We start from the raw sequence: 26,373 nt of genomic DNA on the forward strand, positions 1-26,373 counted from the left end.
CTTCTTCGTTTATTTACATTGTTGTAGCCTATTTGAGTGTCCCACTGCTGGGCTAAGGCCTCTCCCCTGGTTTTCCATAACTTATGATTTTGTACTTTTTTTGGCCAGTTGTAAAGAAAGATATCAATGTCGTCTCGCCATCTCCTGGGCCTGCCCCGCCCACGCTCTATTGGCCATCCACTTGGTGGCTATGTTAGCCCACTTATCCGGAGGCATGCGATAGACGTGACCGGCCCAGTCCCATTTGAAACAATGAAAATGAAAATAATTTATTTAAAACAACTACACAACAATCCACCTTACAGGAAACCGCAGCCAAATAACACTAGACCCTACTCATAGTGTTGTGTTCCTGCCGGTGAGTAAGGTTGCCAGAGCTCAACGAGGGGAGGAAGGGGTGTTAGGGTCGGCAACGGGCATGTAACTCCTCTGGAGTTGCAGGCGTATATAGGCTACGGAGACTGCTTACCATCAGGCGGGCCGTATGCTCGTTTGCCACCGACGTAGTATAAAAATAAATCTTAAAATTAACATTTGACGTCAGTAATTTGTTGTCCCACTCAGCACGTGTCGGAGCACATAGTGCAACGGCGCTGATTTTCAGTGGAACCTTAAACTTAAAACCTAAATCTTAAAATAGAAATAAAATACGTTACAACGTAAGAATAGTAAAAACAATGCGGAGCAGGTAGTCTTATAAATTATAACCAACAAGAACAGAATAAGAATTATTAAAAAACAGATAGAATGTGATCAAGAGATTACAAGAGAGAATGGAGGATTTAATTATGAACTTTAAACCGTAATAGACACCGGCGACTAGGAGTGAGAAGTTTGATGTGTGAGAAGATGAAGCTTTAATTTGCTTTTGAATGAAAAAAGTGAAGCAGCGTTTCTTATTGGTGGGGGAATATTATTCCAGCATCGCGTTTCATATTTGAATCATGTTATGTAATTATTGTACATTTCCCTTGCACTTGTCCGTAGAAACATGTATTGACGCATTATAAGCTCTGCTCTCTCGTAGCTCGACCTTTGGCCTGCACGGAGGTGCGTCCGCTATTTGAAGATTTTGAAGCCCCCGGTCTTCGCCTTGAGCTCGGCCTTCGGTCTCGCGTTCTAAAACACTTGCCCATTGGTTCTTTTCTGAAGCTCGCCCTTTGGCCTTGTATGGGAATGCAATACCGGGATACCAGAATCCCGAAATACCGAGATACGATTGCGAATGCATGCGATTTGCGGGATTAATCCCGCTCAGTAATTAAGCGGCATCCCGTGGGATTGAGGAGCGTCGTGGTTCTTACGTGTTACTACAAGGTCTACAAGTAACTCGTGCGCGGGCTGGCGCCCTCTGACGAAAGTTCTTTCACGGAGCCTAGATGCATCTGTGGAGGAAGGGGGTATGGACACGGAAGAGATTTTTTGTGCATTGAGTAATATTTGTTTTAATAAAAAAATCTAAAATAAACACTTCTAATACATATTTATTTATATTGTTAAGTATGTTGGAGACGGTGTAAAGGGAAAGAGTTTCCAAGTACTGGCAACACCTGCAAGGAAACTTACGTGTGTCGTACGTTTTTTTAAGGCGGAATTAAGCCTTTAATTTACACCCGTTCGTAAATTCCTGTTTACCGACCTTAATACACAATGTACACTTTCAAAATTTTGTTTACTCTTTGTTTAAACCTTCAAATTTAGTACCAATTCGTAAAATTGTATACAACGTGCTGGGACTGACAATCCCGCTAAATACCGGGATTGAATTCCTCATGCGGGATTGCATTTCCTAGTCTGTAGGAAAGCTCCATGCGTTAAACATTAAGCCGAGCGTTGGCCTTCGGTCTCGCTGACACCAGGTCATTGGTTCAATTCCCCTTTGAAGACGTGTTCCTGATACAGCCAACCAAGGGCTAACACAATGGCCTCGCAAAGATTTGCCGCCCGCGGAGCCTCGCAATGGCTAAAGCCGTCCCTGGACATATATACCTAGAGAGAACTTTGTCACTCACAGAGAATCAGAAGTTCAAACTGAAGGTTTGCTAACGTGCAATGGAGCTCAGTATTTAAGGTGTTTAAAGGGACCGACCGCGTCCGGAACACTACGTTGCGCACAGGCAATTCGAACGTACGAGTATGTACACTGATTTCATTGATATCAGAATGATATCTAACTGATGTCATTCAAGTTATCGTGCATTTCGACGACCAGTCTATGGTCTGGCCTAGTCGGTAGTGACCCTGCCTATGAAGCCGATGGTCCTGGGTTCGAATCCCGGTAAGCGCATTTATTTGTGTGATGAGCACAGATATTAGTTCCTGTGTCATGGATGCTTTCTATGTATTTAAGTATTTATATATTGTATAGGTATATCGTTACCCGAGTACCCACAACACAAGCCTTCTTGAGCTTACCGTGGGGCTTAGTCAATTTGTGTAAATTTGTCCTATAATATTAATTTTCAACACACTTGCTCAAAACGGCGTTTTTATTCCACAGATTTTTGGCTCATAATCCTAGATATTATTATGCTTTTTAGGGTTCCGTAGTCAACTAGGAACCCTTATAGTTTCGCCATGTCCGTCTGTCTGTCTGTCCGAGGCTTTGCTCCGTGGTCGTTAGTGCTAGAAAGCTGAAATTCGGCATGGATATATAAATCAATAAAGCCGACAAAGTCGTAAAGTGGGGGTGAACTTTTTTTTGCTTCAACCATACAGTGTGGGGTATCGTTGGAAAGGTCTTAATAGGGGTCTTCAACAAACATTTTTTGATAAAGTGAATAGATTTGGAGATAATCGCTCCGAAAGAGAAAAAAAAATGTGTCCCCCCCCCTCTAACTTTTGAACCATATGTCCAAAAAATATGAAAAAAATCGTGGAAGTAGAGCTTAAGAAAGACATTAAATGAAAACTATAGCGGACATGATCAGTTTAGCTGTTTTTGAGTTATCGCAAAAAGTTGCTCCCATAGTAAAAAGACTTACTTATAATTAGGTACTGATTATGCAAATTTGCCTATTTGTTTAACTCGCGTGAAAGGTACCGTTTCATCCCTTGGTTAACAATTTACTATACTTTAAGCTCCAGTTTAGCTTATTGTGACGGAAGAGTAACTACGGAACCCTACACTGAGCGTGGCCCGACATGCTCTTGGCCGGTTTTTTCAGTATATTATAACTGATTATAACACCCGCTCGTGCTTTTTCATTATATTATCCGACTGAGTTAAGTGATGGCTAATAATATGTATGAAAACGGAGCCTTCTTAAATTGGTCGAGTAGATTTTACAGCGCGGACTGGCGGGAGCCGGCGCCCCGCCCGCCGCCGGGGTCCGCGGCGAGCCGGCCGGGCCCGGCGGGGAGTAGCGGGGTGTCGGCCGGGCCCGGCAGGTAGCGGGGGGACCGGCCGGCCGCCGGCGGCGGGGCGAGGGGCTACAGGCAGTATGACAGATGCAAGACTGCATACTAACCGATTTATTATTATTAATCAGGCAAGCAGTTGAAACAACTGATAGTTGCCTTGCCTGTATCTGAGTGATCTTCACTTAAAATGTATTCTTTGCGCTGGTTAAGTATTTGTCTAGTCTGTTCTTAAACTGATTGACATTCAGTGCATTTAACAATTAAAATTTGATTCATATGAAAGTTTCTTTTTTCCTCGCAAGAGTGTTGAAAACATACGTTTGACATGTCTCTGGTCAAAATAAGTTATCTGATCTTATGTTGGCTCTACACGAAATCTGATAACTTTTGAGTTTTTGATAGGATGATGTACGCTTAAATATATTTATTTATTATTTGTAGGTATGGTATACCTACCTAATTGAAGTATGCAAAATGGAAGACATCATGACACGATCACGTTATCATGAACATTTCATGAGTGTGAAAGAGGCAGACTCCACTTTTGAGCTTCATAGTGGCCGCTAGCGGCCACTTGAATGTATCAAGACGTAAGGTTAGATAGATAGACATAGAAATAGACATAGATTTTTTTTATTTATTTAACACCACATTGAAAAATGTTTACAGGCAATGCTACAAAACACTACAAGCCTTAGAATGAAACTTAAGTAGGCACAAATTAATGTTGACATGTAGATATAAAAAACTTTTAAAATTATGATGCTAAAAAGGAGCGAACGTCAGCATGTGTTGCAGCAGGCTTACCTACTACAACGCTGGTTTTCAGGCCGACTCAGCAGGCAGGCTGGGTTTTATTTAGCGGACTGGAAAGTACGAAAACCTGTGTTCAGGAGATATAGTGGATAGACTGGGTAGTTATACCTTGCTGGAATTTACGGTTAAGTATAAAATCAAATAATTTACTCGGTCACATATTACTTTTAATTTAATTCTTCCAAAGACGCTTGACAGCATTACGATTATCGTCACATTTTTATTACAAGCTTTATATTAACTTGCAATGTACCTATGTAGGTATGTACGGGTCAAATCTTGCAAGTTAAATTTGACCCACTTCCCGACTTCTAATGAAGCTGAAAATTTGCATACATATATAAGTCGGGTGACAATGCAATATTATGGTAATATTGAGCTGATCTGATGATGGAGACAGGAGGTGGCCATAGAAACTCTATGATAAAACAACGCAACCTAATTGTGTTTGAAGTTTTTAGAATTGGGTACTTGACACACGTTGAATATTATAACAAAATTTAGTTAAATGGATAGATAATGACCCATCCATTAAAAAAAAGTGGAATTTAAAAAAATATATTGAGATTATAAAAAACCACCAGCAGCACCAGTCTCAAAAAAAAATTTTTTTTGTCTGTCAAAAATAGAAAAGATAATGGTACCATTCGATTCCTTATATTTTATTGAAAAATAAAATGTATGACAACTATACACATAAACGCAATATTTCAGGGTCAAAATGGCAATTTCCTTGATCTTCCATACATTTAGGACAGACTTATATGATGTGACGTCACATCATATTATCATTTTGTTAGAGGCGTTTCAATCGTCGAGTGCGAGCGTCAGACTTTAAACACTCTTTTCTGACCTTTGTGTTGCTTAAATGCCTAGACATTTGACCCGCAGGAAAATCAAGATCGATTAACATTATTTACAAAAAACAGTCAAGTACCCAATTGTTTCGATGACTATTAGTTGTCTGTGGAGAAAAGTACAGTCAGCAAGAAAAGCTTGTACCAAATATGAATTTTTTGCCAAAAACTTACTGATATTTAAAAGTCAATCTTGTACATTAAAGTGTGGCTTATGGGCTCTCCAAACGTCACCGATAATCACATGCGATTTGCAATACATTGCGGCTTTTGGTTGATATATTGAATTTGAATTTGTTTGATTAATTGATATTTTAACACCGAATTCAATATATCAACCAAAAGCCGCAATGTATTGCAAATCGCATGTGATTATCGGTGACGTTTGGAGAGCCCATAAGCCACACTTTAATGTACAAGATTGACTTTTAAATATCAATAAGTTTTTGGCAAAAAATTCATATTTGGTACAAGCTTTTCTTGCTGACTGTACTTTTCTTCACAGACAACTAATGCATGTTTTAACATGCATGCGATTTGTTACAACGTCTGTAGACGCCTTTAGACGGACTAGATGCCTATTTGTCTGTCCCGGTTGGGTGCGTGGGCGGTGGTCGAACTGTCGCTGAACTCCGAACTCGAGCTGCGGATGTCACCCTCCACCTAAAACAGATATAGGTAATTACAGATCTGCCGTTTACCTGGCGGTTGGTAAGAATTTATTATTGTCGACTTCGTACTATTGAAAGCGAGGTTTACACTCGCAAGAACTTGCATGCAATTTACTTTGCATTGCCGACTACTAAAGTAAATTGCATTCAAAAGTTTGAAAAGAGAAGAAAAGTAATAAAATATTTATTAGGCCGTTACAAGTCGGTTTGTAAATTGACATTAAAGTATATAAATACTTATCAAATTAAAACATTATTATTAGTCTATAAATAAATAATGTGTAATTGTGTAATGTGTGTTAATTGTGTAATAATGTCCCATAATATTTATTTATTTATTTATAAATAACATTAACATTAATGTAGATATTAAATTGTGTACAGTCAAGGTATTAAATATCGACCCGGAAAAAGTGCCAAAAATATGTATACACGACCTTATTGCCTATACATTAAAGTAGTGTGTACATATTTTTGACACTTTGTCCGTGTCGATATTTAATACCTTGACTGTACATATATTTCATACATTTATTTATTTTTTACGAATACCGCGAAATACGAATTTATGTTCAGATACCCCAATGTAATGAAAATTCATGCAACTTCTTGGTAGTCTAAACCTCGAAGGCTTGGCTGCAAACGCTGTCTTGTATTGTGTTATCCATAATGATATTAGGTACGTTTCCCCATCACGGAACGATGCATGGTGTTCCGGACCTTTGGGAGGCGTGCGCGGAGCCGAAGCCAACACGTAGAGCCCTTTTTACACTTCAATGAAATGTAAGGGGTACACCGAGCGGATGCTGCCCTTGCCTGTGTCATGAGATGAGACGCACGCAGTGGCAGCACACGCGAGGGTGTAAGGACTATTTCGAGTTGATGGAATCTAAAGGTTATTGGATGAAAGCGATAGACTAAGTACTGGGCTATGGGATAAAAAACTAAGCGCCTGCCTAATAACACGGTATGCAATTTTATTTTAACACGTTCACTGCGGCTTGAGGCAAAACCGCCCCAAGCTCGACTATACGCTGGTGCGGGGCTAAAAGTTCGTGTTATCTCTCTCGTGCGGGAGCTGTCGCCGTTTACTTACAAGGCGTACGATAAAAACAAATATACATTTCTTTATGTTATTCAAACCCAGACTCGTTGGTACAAAAAAAATGTTAGAGATCAAAATAAGCCTCGAACGCACTGGGTATATATTTTATCCACACAGTGCGGGTTGAGGTTTATTTACGTCCCTAGAAAGTGACCTCAAGGCCGCAGTGAGCGGGACGCGGGCGGCGCGGGAGTCGATCGCTTAACGTTAGTGCGGCCATAGCTGTCGATACGAAGCCAGCGTGTTTCACGTAAATAATAGGTATAACCTAAATACGAAAACGATCGTGACCTATAGTGTTTCAGTTAGTATTTGCAAGTGTGAATTAGATTGTGTTTTAATAAATGTTAATAGTGTAAAGCATATACCGGGTGTGGCCTGTAATAAGAGCAAAAAATTAAAACATAGACTCTACTCCTCAAACTAGACAACGTTTTTCAACAACTTTTAAAAATAACATGTATTTTGAATTTTATTACAGTTATAAACTTATATTGATGTCATATACAAAGGAAAAAGTGACCATAAATGTATTATAATCAAGAATATAATACATTTATGGTCCGCATAGCATGCAGAAAGAAGTGGTTTACATATTTGCACAGGCATGCAGTCGGTATATTTGATAGTTCAGAAATTATTTGTAAAAATGTGTGAATTCCCCCTTATAGTATCATTCACTGAGCCGCTAACCTTACTTACTCGAACTCGAAATAATAAATATAGCATAAATGCATTAGATTAACTTAAATTTGCGTCTGAGATATTGTATCGAAGATGGTCGACGAGATGATGACTTTTCATCGATAATTTAGCGATAACTGTCATTCCCTTCACTAGACTTAGATAAAATTTAGTGCGTTTCGAGGCCTAAAAGACCTCAACAATTCTTTAGGTATTTTTTCTTTAACCAGAGGTCAGAACCAACGGCGAAGCTAAGGGTATTTTAAACATTTACTGACAAATGTAGACCACAATAAACAAAACACCTAATCCTTGTCGAGGCAAAATTATGAAGGATGTAAGTAACTACTGAAATTTGAGGTCCATAAGGCCTCACCCGCACTGTAAATGAGCTTAGGTTTGGGCTGATTCGATCTCAACCGCACCAGTTTAAAGTTCGCCAAGATTTGTCCCGCAGCCGCAGTGAACGTGTTAAGGTACCTTTATTATTATTATAGGTAATAAATACCTACCAAAATGTAATAATTTTAAAGTTTAAATTAAATTTAGAATTTTGAAGCAAAATTGGAGCAATGGAAGCACATTTTATGGTATATCTTGAAATAAATAGGTTGATAAGCCCCTCACCTGGCCATGCTTGAGGGCTCTGTACGCTAGTCGCAGTATCAGCCACGTCCAGTAAACATTCAGGGCCAGCAGCACCCAGAGCAGGAAGATCTGAACTTGGAGCACAGGGAACGGGGGTAGGTAGGCAAATACTTGATACGTTACGCTGGAAACAAACATTTTACAATCATGGATTCGTAAGTAAAAGTTGTCCTTTGGCATAATTAACCTTTGTGTTCCTAAGATCTATTTAAGAAATGGAGGCACCCAAATTCTTGATGCAGGTGGGGGTGGGGGAAGGGGGGGGGGGGTTTTAACGTTGGCGACGTCAAAGGTTAATTGTTTAAGTTTAGGTTTTAAATCAAGTTTAGTATTGGTATCATTTTCAGCTAAATCAAAGATGTACCTAGATGTACATTTCATCTAAATCGGTTCATCGGTTATTGATTCCCCGCGCAAACTTTCACCTCCCTTTTCACTTATTATATGGGATATTTTTTGAGATAAAAACTATCATCTTCTTTCCCGGGACCAAAGAGAATTTGAAATAGAGGTGACAGAAAACTTTGTAGCCACGGTAAATTTACTGCCATCTTTCGACCCATGATTAAAACTTTTAGTGACACATAGTCAAATGGTAGAACTATAATTTTTATTTTGTCATTCATCAAAAGTATATAAAATGCATTTCTTTGCGTCACTTCGGCCTTCTTTAGGTCACCGACTTATACACCGTGTTTTTATTGAATTTCGTTAACTTCGGGGTATCGGTAAGTACGTTTAAGGAAACTAAATGGCATAGTTAATTTCCAAAAAAAAAAAATTTTTTTGTTTTTTTTTACTATTTTTATTTTTATAAAAAGTACCTAACTAAATGTATGCAACATTTAGCGTTGTTGTAACACGGGCATTACATTTAACTCAACCAAACAATTGAAAACTGTGACATATCAATGTCATTTCGAACGTCGATCGTCCGAGATAGTACTTACGTTTAGTAGCAAATGTATGAACTCGCACTAAACACTAATCAATAAGTAAACAGGCCCTAAGGCAACTGTACACGCTCGTAAGGGCCTTATAAGATAAAAATTAATGATTGATTATCTCCGAAATGGAGTTAATTTGAATATCGGTGTCTTTGAAAAAGTTACTTAATTTAAGCTCAGGAATGCACCCTCGAAATTAACGCAAATCAAAAAAAACACGGTGTATATTGCCCGGCAGTTTCAGAGCAAATTGACTGTGACAAGACAGACAGACACACGAATAATCCTATATCAGGGATCCGGTTTTTTTTTCTTTTGAGGTACAGAACCCTATACTTGACGCGCCCAATGATGATCCCTATGACAGTTAATTTTTAGGGTTCCATAGTCAACTAGGAACCCTTATAGTTTCGCCATGTCCGTCTGTCTGTCTGTCTGTCCGAGGCTTTGCTCCGTGGTCGTTAGTGCTAGAAAGCTGAAATTTGGCATGGATATATAAATCAATAAAGCCGACAAAGTCGTACAATAAAATCTAAAATAGTACATTACGATACAAGTGCGAAAAATAGGAAATTCGAAACGAGTGGCGTAAAATTAAAACACGACCGAAGGGAGTGTTTTAAATCGACACGAGTTGCGAATTGCCTATTCGCACATGTATCGTACAACGTTTTACAGTACATATGGCCCTTTAAATGTTCGACACAGTAACATAATAGGTATGCTAATTTTTGCACTAGTGCTATAAAGTAGCACCATATGTACTGTAAATGTAATTTTTTAGGGTACCTCCCCTACACGTAAAGTGGGGGTGAAATTTTTTTTTTTGCTTCAACCCTACAATGGGATATCGTTGGAAAGGTCTTTCAAAACTAATAGGAGTCTTCAACAAATATTTCTTGATAAAGTGAATATATTCGGAGATAATTGCCTGTGGAGAAAAGTACAGTCAGCTCCGAAAGAAAAAAAAATGTGTCCCCCCCCTCTAACTTTTTAACCATAAGCCCAAAAAATATGAAAAAAATCTTGGAAGTAGAGCTTAAGAAAGACATTAAATGAAAACTATAGCGGATATGATCAGTTTAGCTGTTTTTGAGTTATCGCAAAAAGTTTCCCCTTCATAGTAAAAAGACGTACACTTCATCCACAGTTCATTCCCTTGGTTAACAATCTACCATACTTTAAGCTCCAGTTTAGCTTATTGTGACGGAAGAGTAACTACGGAACCCTACTCTGAGAATGGCCCGACATGCTCTTGGCCGGTTTTTTGTATGAAGTAACTGTCAATGTCAAATGTATTAAGACGTTTTGGTACTTTAACACATTTTCTTTTATTTTGAAATGTATCAATTAAGTAATAAGTAATAAAAATACCAAACAAACCCATTCCTTCAATTATTTTTAAAATAAGGTCTATCTAAAAGGTATTTGGAGCGACTGTCATCAAAACGCCATAACAAAGCTACCTGCGAACAATGTAATAGGGAAATATCCCTATCCTGGTCGCAATCCACAGCGCGGTGAAGGCGGCGAACATATAGTCGCTCGCTCTGTGGTAGCCCGCGTACTTTGTCGCTTTTGTGGCCTGTAACAAACAGATTATTTGGCCGACTACCGTACAGAAATAGTACATTACTATAGTGTCCGGAAATCGAAGGGTAGCAGGCTGTAGATATAGGGATATTACGCAGCCGGCAACCACGTTTCGCGCCGAGATTTGTATTCTTTTCTCAAACTTGCAATAAAAAAAATAGTAAATTTGTTTTATTCGTAGGTTTCCACAGCTAAAAACAAGTACAACGAATCTACTACTATGTTATGCTGATGTTTGAATGCCGTGATTTTACTTCTTAAAACAACACAATTTGACGTCTAAAAAGAAAAGAAGGTTGCTTTACAGGCACTACAGGCCTAACTGTGTAAGGCTATGTGAAATTCCTTTACATATCATCTTCACTCATCCCACCGGATAGTAGTAATTTCGGACCTAATTTAAAAAAAGTCATGTCAACATTTCATTGCAAGTTTGAGAAAAGAAACTTCCTACAAAACTGAAGTTTGACAACGATTCAGGGACGAATAATACTGTCCCTTTCTAATGTATGGCATTATCCCTTTCGACTACTTAGGATTGTCAAAGTTCAAGTCATTATCTGTGGTTGTGCACACACACACACACACACACGCGCGCACATACAGGAGCACACAATTTTTTTTTTTTTTTTCTCTTTTTCACTTATATATATTTTATTTTTGTTTTGATTTTATATTTGTAGAGCCTAGCAAAGCACAGAAATTTGTTAACCTGCGACCGACCGATCTCAAGGGTCCAGTCTGAAAACCAGCGCTAGGCCCTCTGCTTGGCATATGCTGAGATTGGAGCCCATTGCCCAATCATCAGGTATTAAATGTCGAAGTACCTATCTTTCTAATTAATTTGTATTTAGTATTTAAGGTTATTATATTGTACTTTGTTGATAAGGTTTTTTTTTTGTGGCAATAAATATTTTCTTCATCTTCTTCTTCTTCTTCTAAAGGTGTGGAGTGTGGAATTAAAAAGAGGATAATCTCTTATGGCAGGACGATTCCAAAAGTGACCAGCTTTCATCTTTAAATTCCTAATCTCTCCGGTAGCGCTAGGTAGACTCATGGATTACATGAACCATAGAGGTAATATAGAGATGAAATGGGGGAGGGACAACAAATAGCCCGACCAAATTACGAAGGTTGTTTGTGGTATGTTATCAGGAGTAGTACGGTCAAATTAACTCAAATTTCACTAAAGTCAGGAACTAATTCTAAGGACTAATAAAATCACTACGGATTGTTTTGTATGGGCTAAAAATCGAACTTTATACAATCGTTACTAAATTCACCCCCCGGAAAGGGGTGAAATCGGCTGAAAATAATGTAATGGTTATAACTAAGAAGAGAAAAAAGGTGTACTCGGTGTAATTTGGCGTACGTTTTACAACACTTATATCTAAATTCGCACGTGTTATTTATGTTAATTTAAGCTACGGAACAGGTAAAAAAAAAAACAACATTAAAAAAAATCTATTTTGGCCATTGCGGGTCTGGGGAAAGTAATGTACTCGGTGCAAATTGAGTAAATAATTAGAAAAAATATCTAAATCCAATGTCAAATTCGCACCATGGTGCGACACCCGGAAAGTAGTTTTTCATGTTTTACTGTCGTTGTACTTCGGGGGAAATTTTAATACTATTGGAAATTGATGCAATCATATTCATTTGATTTTTACGGAACATGCAGTTTTGTAATCAAGTATCAAAAACGTAGAGCAATAAATACACAGAAGCGACAAGCGCGTGATTAGTGGCAAGAGAAGGAACGCGCGTAGATGCACCGACGAAGCACGGCTCTTGAGGCACGAGTAGTGGCATGTACTGCAAAATAGTAGGGTTTTTTTTTTTATATACCACGACGGTGGCAAGCAAGCATACGGCCCGCCTGATGGTAAGCAGTCACGGTAGCCTATGGACGCCTGCAACTCCAGAGGTGTTACATGCGCGTTGCCGACCCTTTAAAAATCTGTACACTCCTTTTTTGAAGAACCTCATACTGTAGACCCTCGGGAAAACCTCGGCAGGTAGCTCATTCCAGGGTTTCTGAGTATGCAGACAGACAGTCAACAAATTAAATACAGGTACGCTCAATGTTTGTTAAATTCGAAAAATCGCGTTTTTCCATATACTTACGAAAACGTAAAAGACTACTTAGTTCACTCAATCATTGTTTAAAACAATAGTTCCGTTTTAATGCCAGAAGAAAGATTTGTGCTCGTTGCCCGTCAAAAGTGTCAAACAAACTGTCTCGGAACAATCGCTGCGCGTAGGGTTTGAGATCCGGATATCCGAAATATCCGGATATCGGGTCATAAGATCCGGATATTACGGATCCGTTAAATATGGTTATTGACCTATAACCGGAACAATTTTCTAATGAAATTTATGAATAATTTCATACCATTTTGTCATTTAAATATAGTATTTTCATATATTTAATCAATTCAAATACTAACAGCACATCAATTTTGATAGGTACATCATGTCACGCAGTAACTTTATACAATGAATGCGAATGTTGCTTAATGCAAACATTAGATCATTGGATATCCTGATGACTTGGGGCTATAGGCTCAAAACAAAAGCAACCTGAAGGCCAACGCTAAGATAGTAGAGTAGGAAGGAGAGAAAATTGGTCTGATAATCAACCACTAGAATATCTCCAAATGAATAGGGCTAAGATGGTCGGCTCTTTATCATTTGTCATGAAGGGCATAGTGACAAGTGATAAAAATAGAACCATGCTGCCACCGCAGATCGAAAAGAAAAGACCTACCTAAAGTAATCGGGAAGAGGAGATAGATGTTCGAATCCAAAATGCCCTAAGATGCTCAGCAGCGCTTCGCCGAGTTCTAGTGTCCAAGCTGATCAGTAGACTGTCCATGATTCAAGTCTATAAGACAATAATTAGATTTTGATGAATGACATCGGTAAGTATTACACTTGGACTCTGAATCAGAAAAAAAAAAACAAGTTCTTAGTGAAGAAGACGAAATTCTGGCGGAATATTCTGGGACCTATCAGAGATGAAGATAGAGAAGATGAAAGCGTAGGAAAAATAGGGAGCTAGAGTAGCTAGTTGCGGCACCCAATATAATTAGCGAGATTATAGCCGCACGACTTCGCAGGCTTGGTCACTTGGAGTGGACGGGAGAGAATCGGGCTGTGAAAAGATATACCGCAGGAGCGATGTAGCCCTAAAACGCCCTCGGAGTATCCAACTAGCGTGGAGTGGTGCAGAATAGAGCAGAGTGACGTTTTTCTTGTGTCAAAGGCCAAGATTCTTTTTGGGTCATTTCATAGTTAGTATTTCATGACGAATGAACACGAGGTGAGGCATTGGATGTATTTCTAACTATGCACCAGCTAATCCAGATATAAACCCTCCTTATTAAGTACGGTTTTAGAGATAACATTATGTTAGCTATTATAGTAATCAAGTAATCATTTAAAATTAGTTGGGGTGATATCATTGTATTAAAACATAGTTAAAAACGTTATTTCTGTGTTATCTAAATCAGTTTATTCGGATATTTATTTTGGTGGATATTCGAATAATTAGAATATCACAATATTCTAATTGCAAACCCTACATATAACTTCCCAGTAGGGACACAAATAGGTAATGTAAATACTGCGAGGATCTTGTTTAGGAAAAACCAGAGCGATCGAGTATATTCCTTCAACAGGATGCTCTCCTACAGCATATAAAAAGGGCTTAACAGACCCACATTGGGACCAATTTACCTGAATAGCGACCCACAAATGCTAGATTCTTGCAACTAGGCTTGGCGAAAGAAAAATGACGGACCAGCGTACACCTCTGCAAGGAGCTATTGTCTTGCAAGTGCAAAGAACGCTGTACAGGGTGTGGGTGAGTAAAACACGGATTTAAATACACTATGCTTTGCGCATGCGAAGGTGCATGCTCTGGGACAAAATAATACGTAAAAAAATAAATATTTTTGTTTAATTAGTGTGTAACTTTAATTAGCTAGATCCGGAGTAAATTACAATAAAACGATCTCAGTATTCTTAATTTTGATAATAATACTTTTATCGAAAATATTACTTTACTATAAATATCGTTCAGCAAGTTACCTTTACTTAAACATCATTTGCCTTGCAAATTGTATTGAAACAGCCATCCGACTCTTGGTGGTGTCATCCGGTATGGAACAAAAATAGTGTAATTTGCTTGTTTATAAACCGATTTTCAAAATTTTTATGGAATTTTATAGCTTATTAATGTAGCATTCATATCTTGATACAATGTCTTCCTGTAAAGTTACTAGTAAAGTTGAAGAAAACAAAAAACGGATTTTTTACGGGAAAATTTAAATAAAACTTAAAATTTCTCGCAAACTATGGTATTTACAAGGTCAAATGTATAAACGATATTGTAGCGCATTTAATTTTGCTTTTTATGACACCCCACACAAGTTTACATGTGATATACTTGCTGTGGTATACGCAATATTCTGAACACGGCACCGGCCATTTTGATAACGTCATAACTGGTGACTTAACCACGTTAGAAACTGTCTCCCGATGATTTTTTAGTCAGAATAACATGCTTAACAACATACTAAAATATGATGCTGGTTTCATCAAAGGCACCTTTTGGGCCCTATATGACCATAAGGGTAGCGACTTCATACCTACTCGTATAACATTTTTACAGTACATATGGGGCTACTTTATAGCACTAGTGCGAGAAGTAGCATATTATGTTACTGTGTCGAACATTTAAAGGGCCATATGTACTGTAAAACGTTGTACGATACATGTGCGAATAGGTAATTCGCAACTCGTGTCGATTTAAAACACTCCCTTCGGTCGTGTTTTAATTTATCGCCACTCGTTTCGAATTTCCTATTTTTCGCACTTGTATCATAATGTACTATTTTATACAATCAAACACATTTGAATAAGTAGTCGATAAAGCAGTCAAACACCGAGAGATTATTAATAAGTTGTAACATGACATCACTATTTTTGATCTCACATAGACAATTTACGCACAAACTTGCATTTCATTTTTGGTCGCACTTTTGAAGTTTGACAGTCGTTCTTGATATCCTATTTCTATGTATCCGGATCCGAAAAATTGTCGGATATTGCAAACCCTAGCTGCGCGCTGCGCTATCTCCCCGCCCCGCGCGGCCCGCGCCGCGTGCTGCCAACCACCTTCGCTTGTAGTTCGTTGCGATTAATTCTATTTACTTTTTGACAAACTTCCGGTAAAAAAAATCTATTTTTTATTTAGTGCAAATGTAGTGTCTTTAGATAAGTACCGTTTTTAAAATTTTCACGTCTCTCTTAATTTCCCCCGAAGCACAATGTACAAAATAATTAAAAATACATGTTCCATAATTTGCCCAGGCGTGCAAAGTTAACTGAATGTTTATAATGCTTTAAAAAGCTTAACTTGAGATTGCACCAACCGACTGACTTATCCTCGAGCCGCAATCGAAAAATATTTTTTTTTTAGGGTATCATACATTGCACATCTATTTAATTAAGATATACTATGCACCAAGGTGTTCTCTATACACTACTTAGCTTGAACCTAATAGCTTTTAATTTACTCCAAAATTACGGCACTTTATAGTTTATACCTAAAATTTAACGGTCTTCCGTACATAATAGAAACGGTGCAACTCGGGGGAAACAATCTAGTTGCGCCATCTAACAAATCCAAAAAAAGCACGACTACACGACTTACTTCCATACTTTTTCTTAACTTGACTATACTAGAGTGTTATAACGTATAGCACATTATAGCGTGTGACAGAGACGGCACGCCTACGCGTTCGTTGGAAGTAGTTGGCACTCCAACTTTGCGCCTTCCCAATAGAACTAATCGAGGTCGACCTCCGGCTCGGTTCCTGACAGATTAAGCCGCAGGTCAATTTGTGCTGGTCGCTTGCGCGAACACATGTTTTAGTATTGCGCGGACGCCAACAGCGCTGCGCGCAGTTAGTCCGGTAGCAGGTGCCGATGGGGATAAACGTGTGCGCGTACTCGACCCCACGACCGATCGATTTTGTAATCACTTTTTGTGTTTTTATAGTACGGTGTTCGTTTATTAAAATAATCTTTCTAACTTCAGTGCCGTTCTTTGTTACTTATTTCCTACACCCGCTATAACATCTATATAAATACTAGGTCTATGACATTTTATTTCGATGTATTGTGGCGCCGCCTATTTAATGTTTTTTGATGGACCCTTTTCATACATAGAGATTTTCCTCCTTTTATTCCACACTCCATACGTAAAGGGACGTCAAGTTGACTCGAATGTTGATTCCAACTAGCCGAGAATGACCGAAAGGATCAGTTTCGCCCCACTGCTAGCCGACGTGGGGGTTACTTTAGATCTATTTGTTGCCGGACACTTTCTGTTGAGAGGGACAGAAAAAGTTCTAATTATGAGATCCGGAGAAAGGATAGGTAGTGTAATAAACTATTTAAATAAATTAGCGAGCGGTTTTCGATACATTGCCGATTACCGAGGTGCTATGAATTCAATCGAACGATCAAATGCCGCAATATATGTCAAAAGTCGCATTCGTGAGGTTTGTTAGTTTGAATTTTATGCTGTACAATGAATTTATTGGTCCAGTGGCAAAATATCATGTGATAAGCGTAAGCCATGCTATATCTACCTCTAGCAATGTTTCCGAGCAGTCAAGTGAAAGCATGACCAGCGAGCCGATCCTGTGGAAGTTGCACACCCAGCTCAAACACATAATCGCAAGCGTGGCGGCGTGGTGCACGACTTGCTGCCAGAAGTCCTTGCGGCGAACGTCTGTGTATAACGACAGGGTCTGCGACAAGTAGAATCCGAGCGCGACCATGTACAACCACCAGACGCCGTTGGTGATACCCTGGAACGGAAATTATGGGTATCACTCGCACTAAAATCCGGTGGCGAAGACCTTTTATAAGGGGAGATCATCTACAAGCTCTTTCGTCGCTTTTAACTCTTGAATTTTGTACGTATTACATATACTCCATTTGATGAAGGTTTGCTGGAAGGAGCTGAAAGAGTGAAGCTACTATATATATATATTTTAATCACCTGTCACTTTAGTACTTACATACTTGTTAGAACGTGACAGGCATGGTGACTGGCGATATAAATGCCATCGTGCTTAGCCCGCTTCCCGCCGGCTTGGCTAGTGACATATGAGCATGGCCTCCATTGCCGGCGTCGTTGTACTGGGGATATATTATGCCCGTTTCTCCGTGTTTTATTGTAGATAAATGTTTGGTGTATTAATTTGACAATACTTGCCTGGGTAACGGTCTTTACCACACTGACCTTGGTTATTACTTTATAGACTCAATTAATCAATATTATTTTTCGTCATCATTGGTGTAAAATACATTTAGTACATACAGGTGATAGGGTGTTTTACATGTAGCAGCTATGATGTACCTTCTGGCGTAAGATATTTAAAAATATAACACAAAAATAAAATACATGTTAATAACACTAGACCCTACTCGTAGTGTTATGTTCCTGCCGGTGAGTAAGGTTACCAGAGCTCAACGAGGGGGGGGTGGGGGTCTAGGGTCGGCAACGCGCATATAACTCCTCTGGAGTTGCAGGCGTACATAGGCTACGGAGACTGCTTACCATCAGGCGGGCCGTATGCTTGTTTGCCACCGACGTAGTATAATTTTTTTTGTTACAAACAAAAACAAAACAAATGTCAATAACCCTTCATGAAACATGAAGTTATTAGTCGGCGCTGCCATCTTACACCCGGCCAATACAGAAGCCATTAGATATCTGATATCTGATGGCGACTGTACAAAAGGAAAGTAGCCCGCTAAGTGAAGTCTCAGTTGGAGAGTACCTACTCGTTGTAGTAAACAGAGAAGCTCATCTGGCATGGGTAGCCGATCTAGCAGTTATCAACATCCCACAACTATTCCTGGACCCACAGAACGAACCAGCCGAAGAAGTACTGTAGAAACGTGGCCCGACTTCTGAAGTCTCTGTTTAATTTTACTCGTAAAGTAGGTAGAAACTCACCTGATGTGGGTAGGAGTTATCAACGTTTTACAACTCCTCCTGGACCCACAGAACGAGCCAGCCGAAGAAGTACCTACTGCAGAAACGTGGCCCGACTTCTGAAGTATATCGAGGCTACTCGTTGTACACAGAAGCTCACCTGACAGCTAAGCTACCGTTCGCCTTCACCGCGGCCCAGAAACCTGGCCCCGCTCAAACGGTATCACAAGGCTAGGGGTCGTGGGGTTGGATAACGATCGGTAGCGAAGAGCTGGCATACAACAGCAGCACACATCGTCCTCAAAAAGACATATAATTGACCTCCCCACATCGGTGGGGAGCGACCCGCCACAGCCGAAAGGCGGAAACGGCCACTCATACCTCCCTTCCAGGGAGGTATCGAATGACATCCATCCTGCTCACCTGATGAGGATAGCCGATGTAGCAGTAATCAACGTCCCACAACCACTCCTTGTCCCACAAAACCAGCCAGCCAAACACGAGGTTGTAAAAGAGGAAGGTAGCCCGCCAGCAGCTCTCGCAGAACTTGACAAGCGCGGGCGGCTTGTCCTGCAGCCGGCGCCGGCGCCACCAGCGCTGCACCTGCCGCTCGGACATGTCCAGCTGCTTGGCCAAGGCACATATCTGGAAGCGTATGCAGAGATGTCTAGTCTGGCTTCCATATATAAAGTAAGGATGCTAAGCACGAATAATTTTGTGCATTGATCCGCTTGTTCATCTATTTATTTATTTTTTTATGATAGAGGAGGCAAACGAGCAGACGGATCACCTGATGGTAAGCGATTACCGCCGCCCATGGACACCTGCAACACTAGAGGGATTGTTAGTGCGTTGCCGGCCTTTAAGATGGGAGTACGCTCTTTTCTTGAAGGTTTGAAGGCCGTATCGGTCCGGAAATACCGCAGGCGACAGTTCATTCTACAGTTTAGCCGTGCGAGGCTCAAAGTTTCTGGCGAAACGCACAGTTGAGGACTGCCAACCATCTAAATGGTGAGGATGGAAATGTTGTCGCGTAGCGCGTAGGGCGATGGCGAAAAGAAGCGGCAGGGATTAATCCGAACAATTCCTCTGAGCACTCCCCGTTATACATGCGATAGAAAATGCAGAGCGAGGTCACATCTCTACGCAGCGCCAAGGAGTCATGCCGATCCGAAATACGCCGGCAGTCGACAATTCGAGTCGCTCCTCGTTGGATGCGGTCCAGAGGGAGAAGCTGGTACTGGGGTGTCCCTGCCCATAGATGAGAACAGTATTCCATATATGGGCGCGTTTATATCGCACGCGCGTTATAAATATTGCTGTCCCACGGGCCGGCAATGCCACTGTGTGAGCGGGACAGCAACATGCTTGTGTGTGTGCGATAGAGATACTTAGGAACAGGCGGGTACAATGTACGAAGTTTTTCGTGATGTCCTTAATTTAGTGTCCGTCCATTGTAATCTAACTCTGCAGCGAATTTACAGCGATAGAGTGTGGGAGTGCCAATCAACCATTTTATAAAATTATATTTTAATTAGTTATTTGTTATATCACAACAAAATATGGAACAATAAATTATACATAAGCTTAAAAATAATAATACAAACTATAAATAAACTTAAAATAAAGGTCCTATAAATAAAACAAGTCACTGCAGATGGACAGTGTGCCCAGAAGGCTGGCCGCATTGTCACGTTGAATGGCAATGCTAATGCGTTGAGCAAAATACTGGCCAGCCTTCTGGTCACCTGTGGCATCTATAAGGCGCGCCGCTAAGTCTTTGTACAACCGGCGCGCGCTTGGCCCCCACGGCCCCAGCTTTTCGACCCCAAACGTCTCAAAAATATAACTACTGCCCAGGGTGGCATATTCGCGGCGTTTGAGGTCTTCTGCCATGGACGCGGCATGACCAGTATCACTTTTGGTGCCCGGAAGGTGAGACGGCGCGAGGGAGCCAACGCATGTGGCAATCCAGACTAGCGGCTGTCCCATCTTCCCAGGTCAAATTTGGAAATTGTCGTGGTATTTCTACTCAGAATCACGAACTCTTTCGATCCTTATAGGAGAGAAAACGTGTGCCGATATTTTCATATATCAGGATCGAAAGGGCTCGCGTAGAAAAACATTACCCTCCATCTGACGCAGTAGGGTAAATATTAATAGAATGAGCCTTTGTTTCTTAGGTATGTTTATTTGAATGACGGTCCGTTGTCAAGGAGGCCCCATTGTAATATAAATCAATCAAACAACTTCGTGTCAACCGGCATCGGGCAATGTGGTATTGTATGCAAATATTTTTTTTTTATTATAAAAAAAATGCTTTTATGTATTTTTAGGGTTCCGTAGCCAAATGGAAAAAAACGGAACCCTTATAGATTCGTCATGTCCGTCTGTCTGTCCGATTATGTCACAGCCACTTTTTACCGAAACTATAAGAGCTATAATGTTCAAACTTGGTAAGTAGATGTATTCTATGAACCGCATTAAGATTTTTACACAAAAATAGAAAAAAAAAATAGAATGAAAAATCTAAAAAAAATATATGATATACATGCAAACTTCCACCGAAAATTGGTTTGAACGAGACCACCGAGACGGAGACGGTTTGAGTTTTTTTAATACGTCATAAAATTAAAAAAAAAAAATATTTTTTTCATTAAACCCATACTATACATAAAAAAACTACTTGTTTTTTTTAATACGTCATAAATGGTACGGAACCCTTCATGGGCGAGTCCGACTCGCACTTGGCCGCTTTTTTTAACACATATCTTGTATTAACTCTCTTTATTCTTAAAAACTGATGAGAAAGGTGCATTTTATCCACAAGAGTGGCAAAGTTATTTGATGCTAATCTTGAATTTCTTTCGTGTGTTGATTGGTAGAATTGACTTTTAACACACATCTCGTGTAAGTTCTCTTTATTCTTCGAAAACTGATGATAAAGGTGCATTTTATCCATAACAGTGGCAAAGTTATTTGATTCTAATGTTGAATTTCTTCTGTAAGTTGGTAGAATTGACTTTTAAATGATATATATTTAAAAGCATTCATTTCCATTTCATTTGTGATGTTTTACACTAATTATAGTTAGTATTTTCCTCGAGTTGGTGTTGTAACCTACTCCTATCTTATTAGCCAGATGGGCTATGACCAACGCTTCGCAACCCTATGCAAACCTAGGGGCTGACGAAAAGAAGCGATAAGTATTCGTCAGACACCATTTAGGTACTTATCTTTTTTTTATATCCAAAAGCTAAGGCTACTAAGCCGTTATCCAAGTTCCCATAAGCTAAAAGTCTAGTCTGAATTCCTAGGCCTTTTAAATGTATAAACGAAGTACAAGTTTCGCTAATTATTCTACTTCATGAGATTGACATATCAAGGTGAGCATTATTCCACTCAAAGATTCCAAGGGACTACGCTCGCCTGCCAAACGGTCTCTAAAACAAACCATTCTTCTATTCCAGAATAGTCAGTGTTCCTAATCCCAACTTGATATTTAAGAACTGATTTTGTAAATACCTTAGAACCTGATTGCAATACGAAGGCGCAGAGCGTCCAACGAGGCGCGATTTTGTATAAGCCAATGGACCGCAAGCGTAATGAGGAGCCAGCTTCGAAGTCTTAGGAAACAGCGCGCCCTTCTGTTTCCTAGGGATTCGAAGCCACGTAGTGCCAATATATCGAAATTCGCATCCCGAATCCCGAGGCTGCAGGCCGAGTTACTGCAGAGCCGTGCTGTAATTCTTAGTGTTATAAAAATAAATTGATGGTGAAAAGGCCTGACGGCGCCGGGCGCCCCGTGAAGGCTGAAGTCCCGAAGTATACTAGCAAGTTTCCCTTCCAAGCGAGGCCAAAGACCGAGCAGCACAAAAGCTAAAATCATATTGATTCAATTCCAAGCTCTGCTCTCCTACAGCTCTGTCTTTGCAATCGAACACTTTGGGCCTTCCGTGTCACTCCATCTTGGCCATCGATGTTTCTCTCGGCCTGACCTTTTTGTTCTGGTCATCAGCTCTATGAAGAGATTGCTTTTCGGCCTTGTTTTTAAAACACAGTCATTTTTTATTATCCGAGCTCAGCCACATTTGGCCTTTGGTAGGATTCCAAGTTCTGCTTTCCCGACTCTGGCCTACGGCCTTGCACGGGAACGCCCCGAGGTGGAAAGCTTTGGGCATTCGGACCTGGATTGTTTTTGAGCTTTCGAAAAAAGACTACTTATAAATAATAATAAATAATAAAAATTAAAATTATTTATTTTCAGATTCCTCCGATCCATAGATTGTTAGTTACAAGACACTTATAAAACTACATTAGTAAAACTATCTTATATTACAGGTTTCATACAAATATCTATTTCTTAGGTCGTATGATATGGAGTTCGGTATAACGGCGGAGAATATCCGAATCCCACCTCTCTGCTATCATTCTCAGGATGCTGTTTGCGCTCCCCCTCATCCGCTTCACCACAGATGCCGTCTTCTTCCTCACTATAGCATAAAAGTCCTCTACACCGGCATCGGCAAACATTCCAGAGGCGCTACAGAATCGAGGAAGCCCAAACAGCATTCTGAAAATGTTATTATATTGGATACGCAGGGTATTATAAGTCTTCAGCCTGAAACTGGCCCACAGGCCACACGCGTAAAAACTTTGACAGTAAGCTTTGAATAAAGTCAGCTTCACTTGGGCACTACAGCGTTCGAACCTGTGCGCCAGCATCCCGCCTCGGACCGACAACGCTCTGCGCTCCCGCTCGATATCAAGATCGTCTTTCAGGTCCTCGGTCACAATATGCCATAGGTATTTGAAATGTGTGACACGATTCAAAGGATATCCGTTCAACATTATTTTGGGCGTGTAGGCTGGACACTTTAATTTACCCCTAAAAATCATGAACTCGCTTTTGGCAGCGTTGTATTTCAAACCGTGCTGCTGCGCATAAGTCTCACATGTTTCAATTAGCTTTTTTTAGCCTACTTAGTAAAAGACGTACTCCCTTTTGTTTGTTATGTACATCAGTCAACAATACTTGGATACCTCGGATGGATGACAATACAATATTATGATGACATGGAGCTGATCTGATGATGGAGACACGAGATGGGCATAGGGACTCTGTGATGAAACAACGCAACCTAGTATGTATTTGGGATTTTTAGAATTGTCTCTATGAATATTAGTTGCCTGTGGTAAGAAAAGTACAGTCAACGATAAAAACTTGTACCAAAAATGAAATTATTGCCTAGAACTTATTTTTTTCGATCGGCGTATTCCGATATACGATTCTCATCTTTGCGTCTCAGGCACTCGTGTTATATATTACCTGTATCGAAGCAGGATTGGCCCTGTATGCAGCCTCCAGTTTGTGGTTTGAAAAAAGCTTTATATTTCTGTCATGTTTAATGCCCACCGCCTTGCCGATCGGAGCGTATATATATCTGTAACAAGCTCAAATATTTGTAAGTAGGGGAGGCCGGGTATGATTCGCACAGCGGTCATAATAATTAAACCACTAAACGAACGAAAAAGTTCATCGACTCATTCCTTACGTAAAGAAGGCATCTTGCGATCTTTCGACACCGGTAGATGAACTTTTAAATTCGTTTAGTTATTATAGCTGCTGTGACAACCGAAAAATGGGACCTTTAAACTCCCCTGTCCCCCAGCTCAAGTGCTACGGCCGGGGACTTTTGATATGTTTACCTCCTAACTAGTCCAAACAAAGTAACGAATCAAAAATTGTGTTCCAAGTATTTCCCTCTATACCTTCCTGTTGCTTGGCCTATGTTTATTTTAATGCTTACTTGTTTAATACGATGCGCAGCGCTAAGAGCAGCAACGAAAAAGGAACGGCAAGGAATAGATGGCGGTGGTCGGTATAGACCACCGCTTTCCCGGGCCCGGGCGCCACGTCCGACCACCTGACGTTAGGCGGCAACCAAAGAGCCTCGCTCCAAAACGTGTTCCAGAGCGGCCTAAGCATCTTCAACCTCGTAAGTAAAAGCCAGCGTACTTGTACAAGTACAAATTAAATTTCAATTTTGAACTCTTATAGAAATAAAAGGAAGGTCCAAATTCATAAAAGCACGATAATTGCTCGATATAGATGTTATTGACTTAATTCAGCCAAAGTCTCACGTCAAATGCGTCTAATAAGCGACCGAAGAATCTCGATCATGACAATACTTAAGGCCGATACTGTTTTAACGCGCACAACATTGAAGTTTTTAATAGAGATGCCGCGATTAGTTTTTTTTTTAATTATTTTATGGTAGTTTATGAGAACAAATAAATGGGCGTCTTACTGTCAAATATACGCGGTGCTTCTTAAAAAGCCCTAATTGAAATAATTTATTAAGTAAGTATATAAAAATCTAAAATAGATTAAGAGGAAAGAGGACGGCCGATTCTCCATACAAACGTAGTTCCCATTTTCCTCTCTGGATATTGACATTATGGAAAATATTTTGTCGTGATTTGATGTATATTAACCATAGCGTTGTGACAGAATATTAGTAAATCATTGATATATAATAGGAACAGTAATGGTCCCATGATACTGCCTTGAGGTACGCCATACTTACTATGCACAAAATTTGATATGTTTTTATTTTTAATAATGTGTTTACTTTTAGGACAGTATTGAGACATCTCTACACATTGCATCCAAACCGTCCAAAATCCAAATAGTTTATCATCCGTCTGATAAGATTTTATCCAATTATAAGCCAAACCACGAATGCCGTACCTATAAATTTTCCCCAACAATCTTATATGTCATACAAAATCGAACGCCTTACTCATGTCTAAAAAAGAGCGCTCACGGGTATTTTCTCGTTTATGCAATCCGTAACTGTTTTAATTAGTTGAAATATAACAAGGCTTGTATTTCTATGTTGGCGAAATCAGTTTTGCTCATCCTTAAGCAAACCGTTTCTTTCAATAAAGTGACTAATTCTTGAATATAAGACTTATTCATAGACTTTAGAAATAATGGATATAAGCGGAATTGGCCTGTAGTTATCTAAAAGGGTTTTGTTCCTCTTTTTATATAGGGGTATGACGATATTTTTTTTAAATCGCCGGAAAACAGCCTTGAGTCAAAGATAAATTTATTGCGTGTCTTAAATGTTTACCTACAATGTGAATACTCATCTTTATAATATCAGTACTGACATCGTCATAATCATAAATCATAACCGATTGCTTGAGATTTTTTTAAAGAGGCAACAACTTTTTCAAGTTCAGAAATGCAAACCGTCCGTAGGAAAATACTATTTTGGAATCGCGGTACAGATTGTGGATGTGTAGAACATTATGATTAAAGTGTGAAATTAATTATTAGAGTAAATGTGTAATTTGTAATAGTGTTGTTTTTTGCGTTACAATTATCTGTAAGTGACAGCATTAATAAATTATATATAGCTACTGTCTCGTCTCTACTTTCAAGGCCCAATGTTAATGCTATCCTGTATATTTGGAAAAACGCGTTACAATTCATTAATTAATTTATGTAAATTAAACCGTAACGCCCAACGCGTTCTTACGTTTAAACGAAAGAAAAAAAAAGATAACATTGATTGATTTAGATATACAACGACGCAACTCGGGTAAGAGCTGAACCGAAGCAAAAATCAAATATTCGTAATTGTAAAAAAAG

At 39.6% G+C, this 26,373-nt stretch overlaps 1 protein-coding gene across 1 annotated transcript; it reads right to left on the reverse strand.

Annotated features, from left to right (window-relative positions):
- Window positions 1–5,559: 5,559 nt before the first annotated feature.
- LOC133531453 (ceramide synthase 5-like) lies at window positions 5,560–24,708 on the reverse strand. Its single transcript, XM_061869681.1, has 7 exons — window positions 24,518–24,708; window positions 24,037–24,151; window positions 19,131–19,352; window positions 17,350–17,571; window positions 10,558–10,676; window positions 8,124–8,268; window positions 5,560–5,699 (listed from the first exon to the last, which is right to left on the reverse strand). Exons 1-7 carry the CDS (start codon window positions 24,694–24,696, stop codon window positions 5,607–5,609), a joined length of 1,095 nt encoding a protein of 364 aa, XP_061725665.1. The 5' UTR covers window positions 24,697–24,708; the 3' UTR covers window positions 5,560–5,606.
- Between the last annotated feature and the right edge of the window lie 1,665 nt (window positions 24,709–26,373).

Source organism: Cydia pomonella, chromosome 25 (genome assembly GCF_033807575.1).
Source record: "Cydia pomonella isolate Wapato2018A chromosome 25, ilCydPomo1, whole genome shotgun sequence".
NCBI classification, from domain to species: Eukaryota; Metazoa; Arthropoda; class Insecta; order Lepidoptera; family Tortricidae; genus Cydia; species Cydia pomonella.

What these genes read in the sequence shown, in the direction of transcription:
- LOC133531453 (XM_061869681.1), bottom strand. Translation starts at nt 24,696, where the DNA reads ATGCTTAGGCCGCTCTGGAACACGTTTTGGAGCGAGGCTCTTTGGTTG. An exon ending in CCAATCCTGCTTCGATACAG is followed by an intron (nt 19,353 to 24,036) that starts GTAATATATAAC and finishes ATACGCTTCCAG; the next exon opens with ATATGTGCCTTGGCCAAGCA. An exon ending in ACATCGGCTATCCTCATCAG is followed by an intron (nt 17,572 to 19,130) that starts GTGAGCAGGATG and finishes TTTCCGTTCCAG; the next exon opens with GGTATCACCAACGGCGTCTG.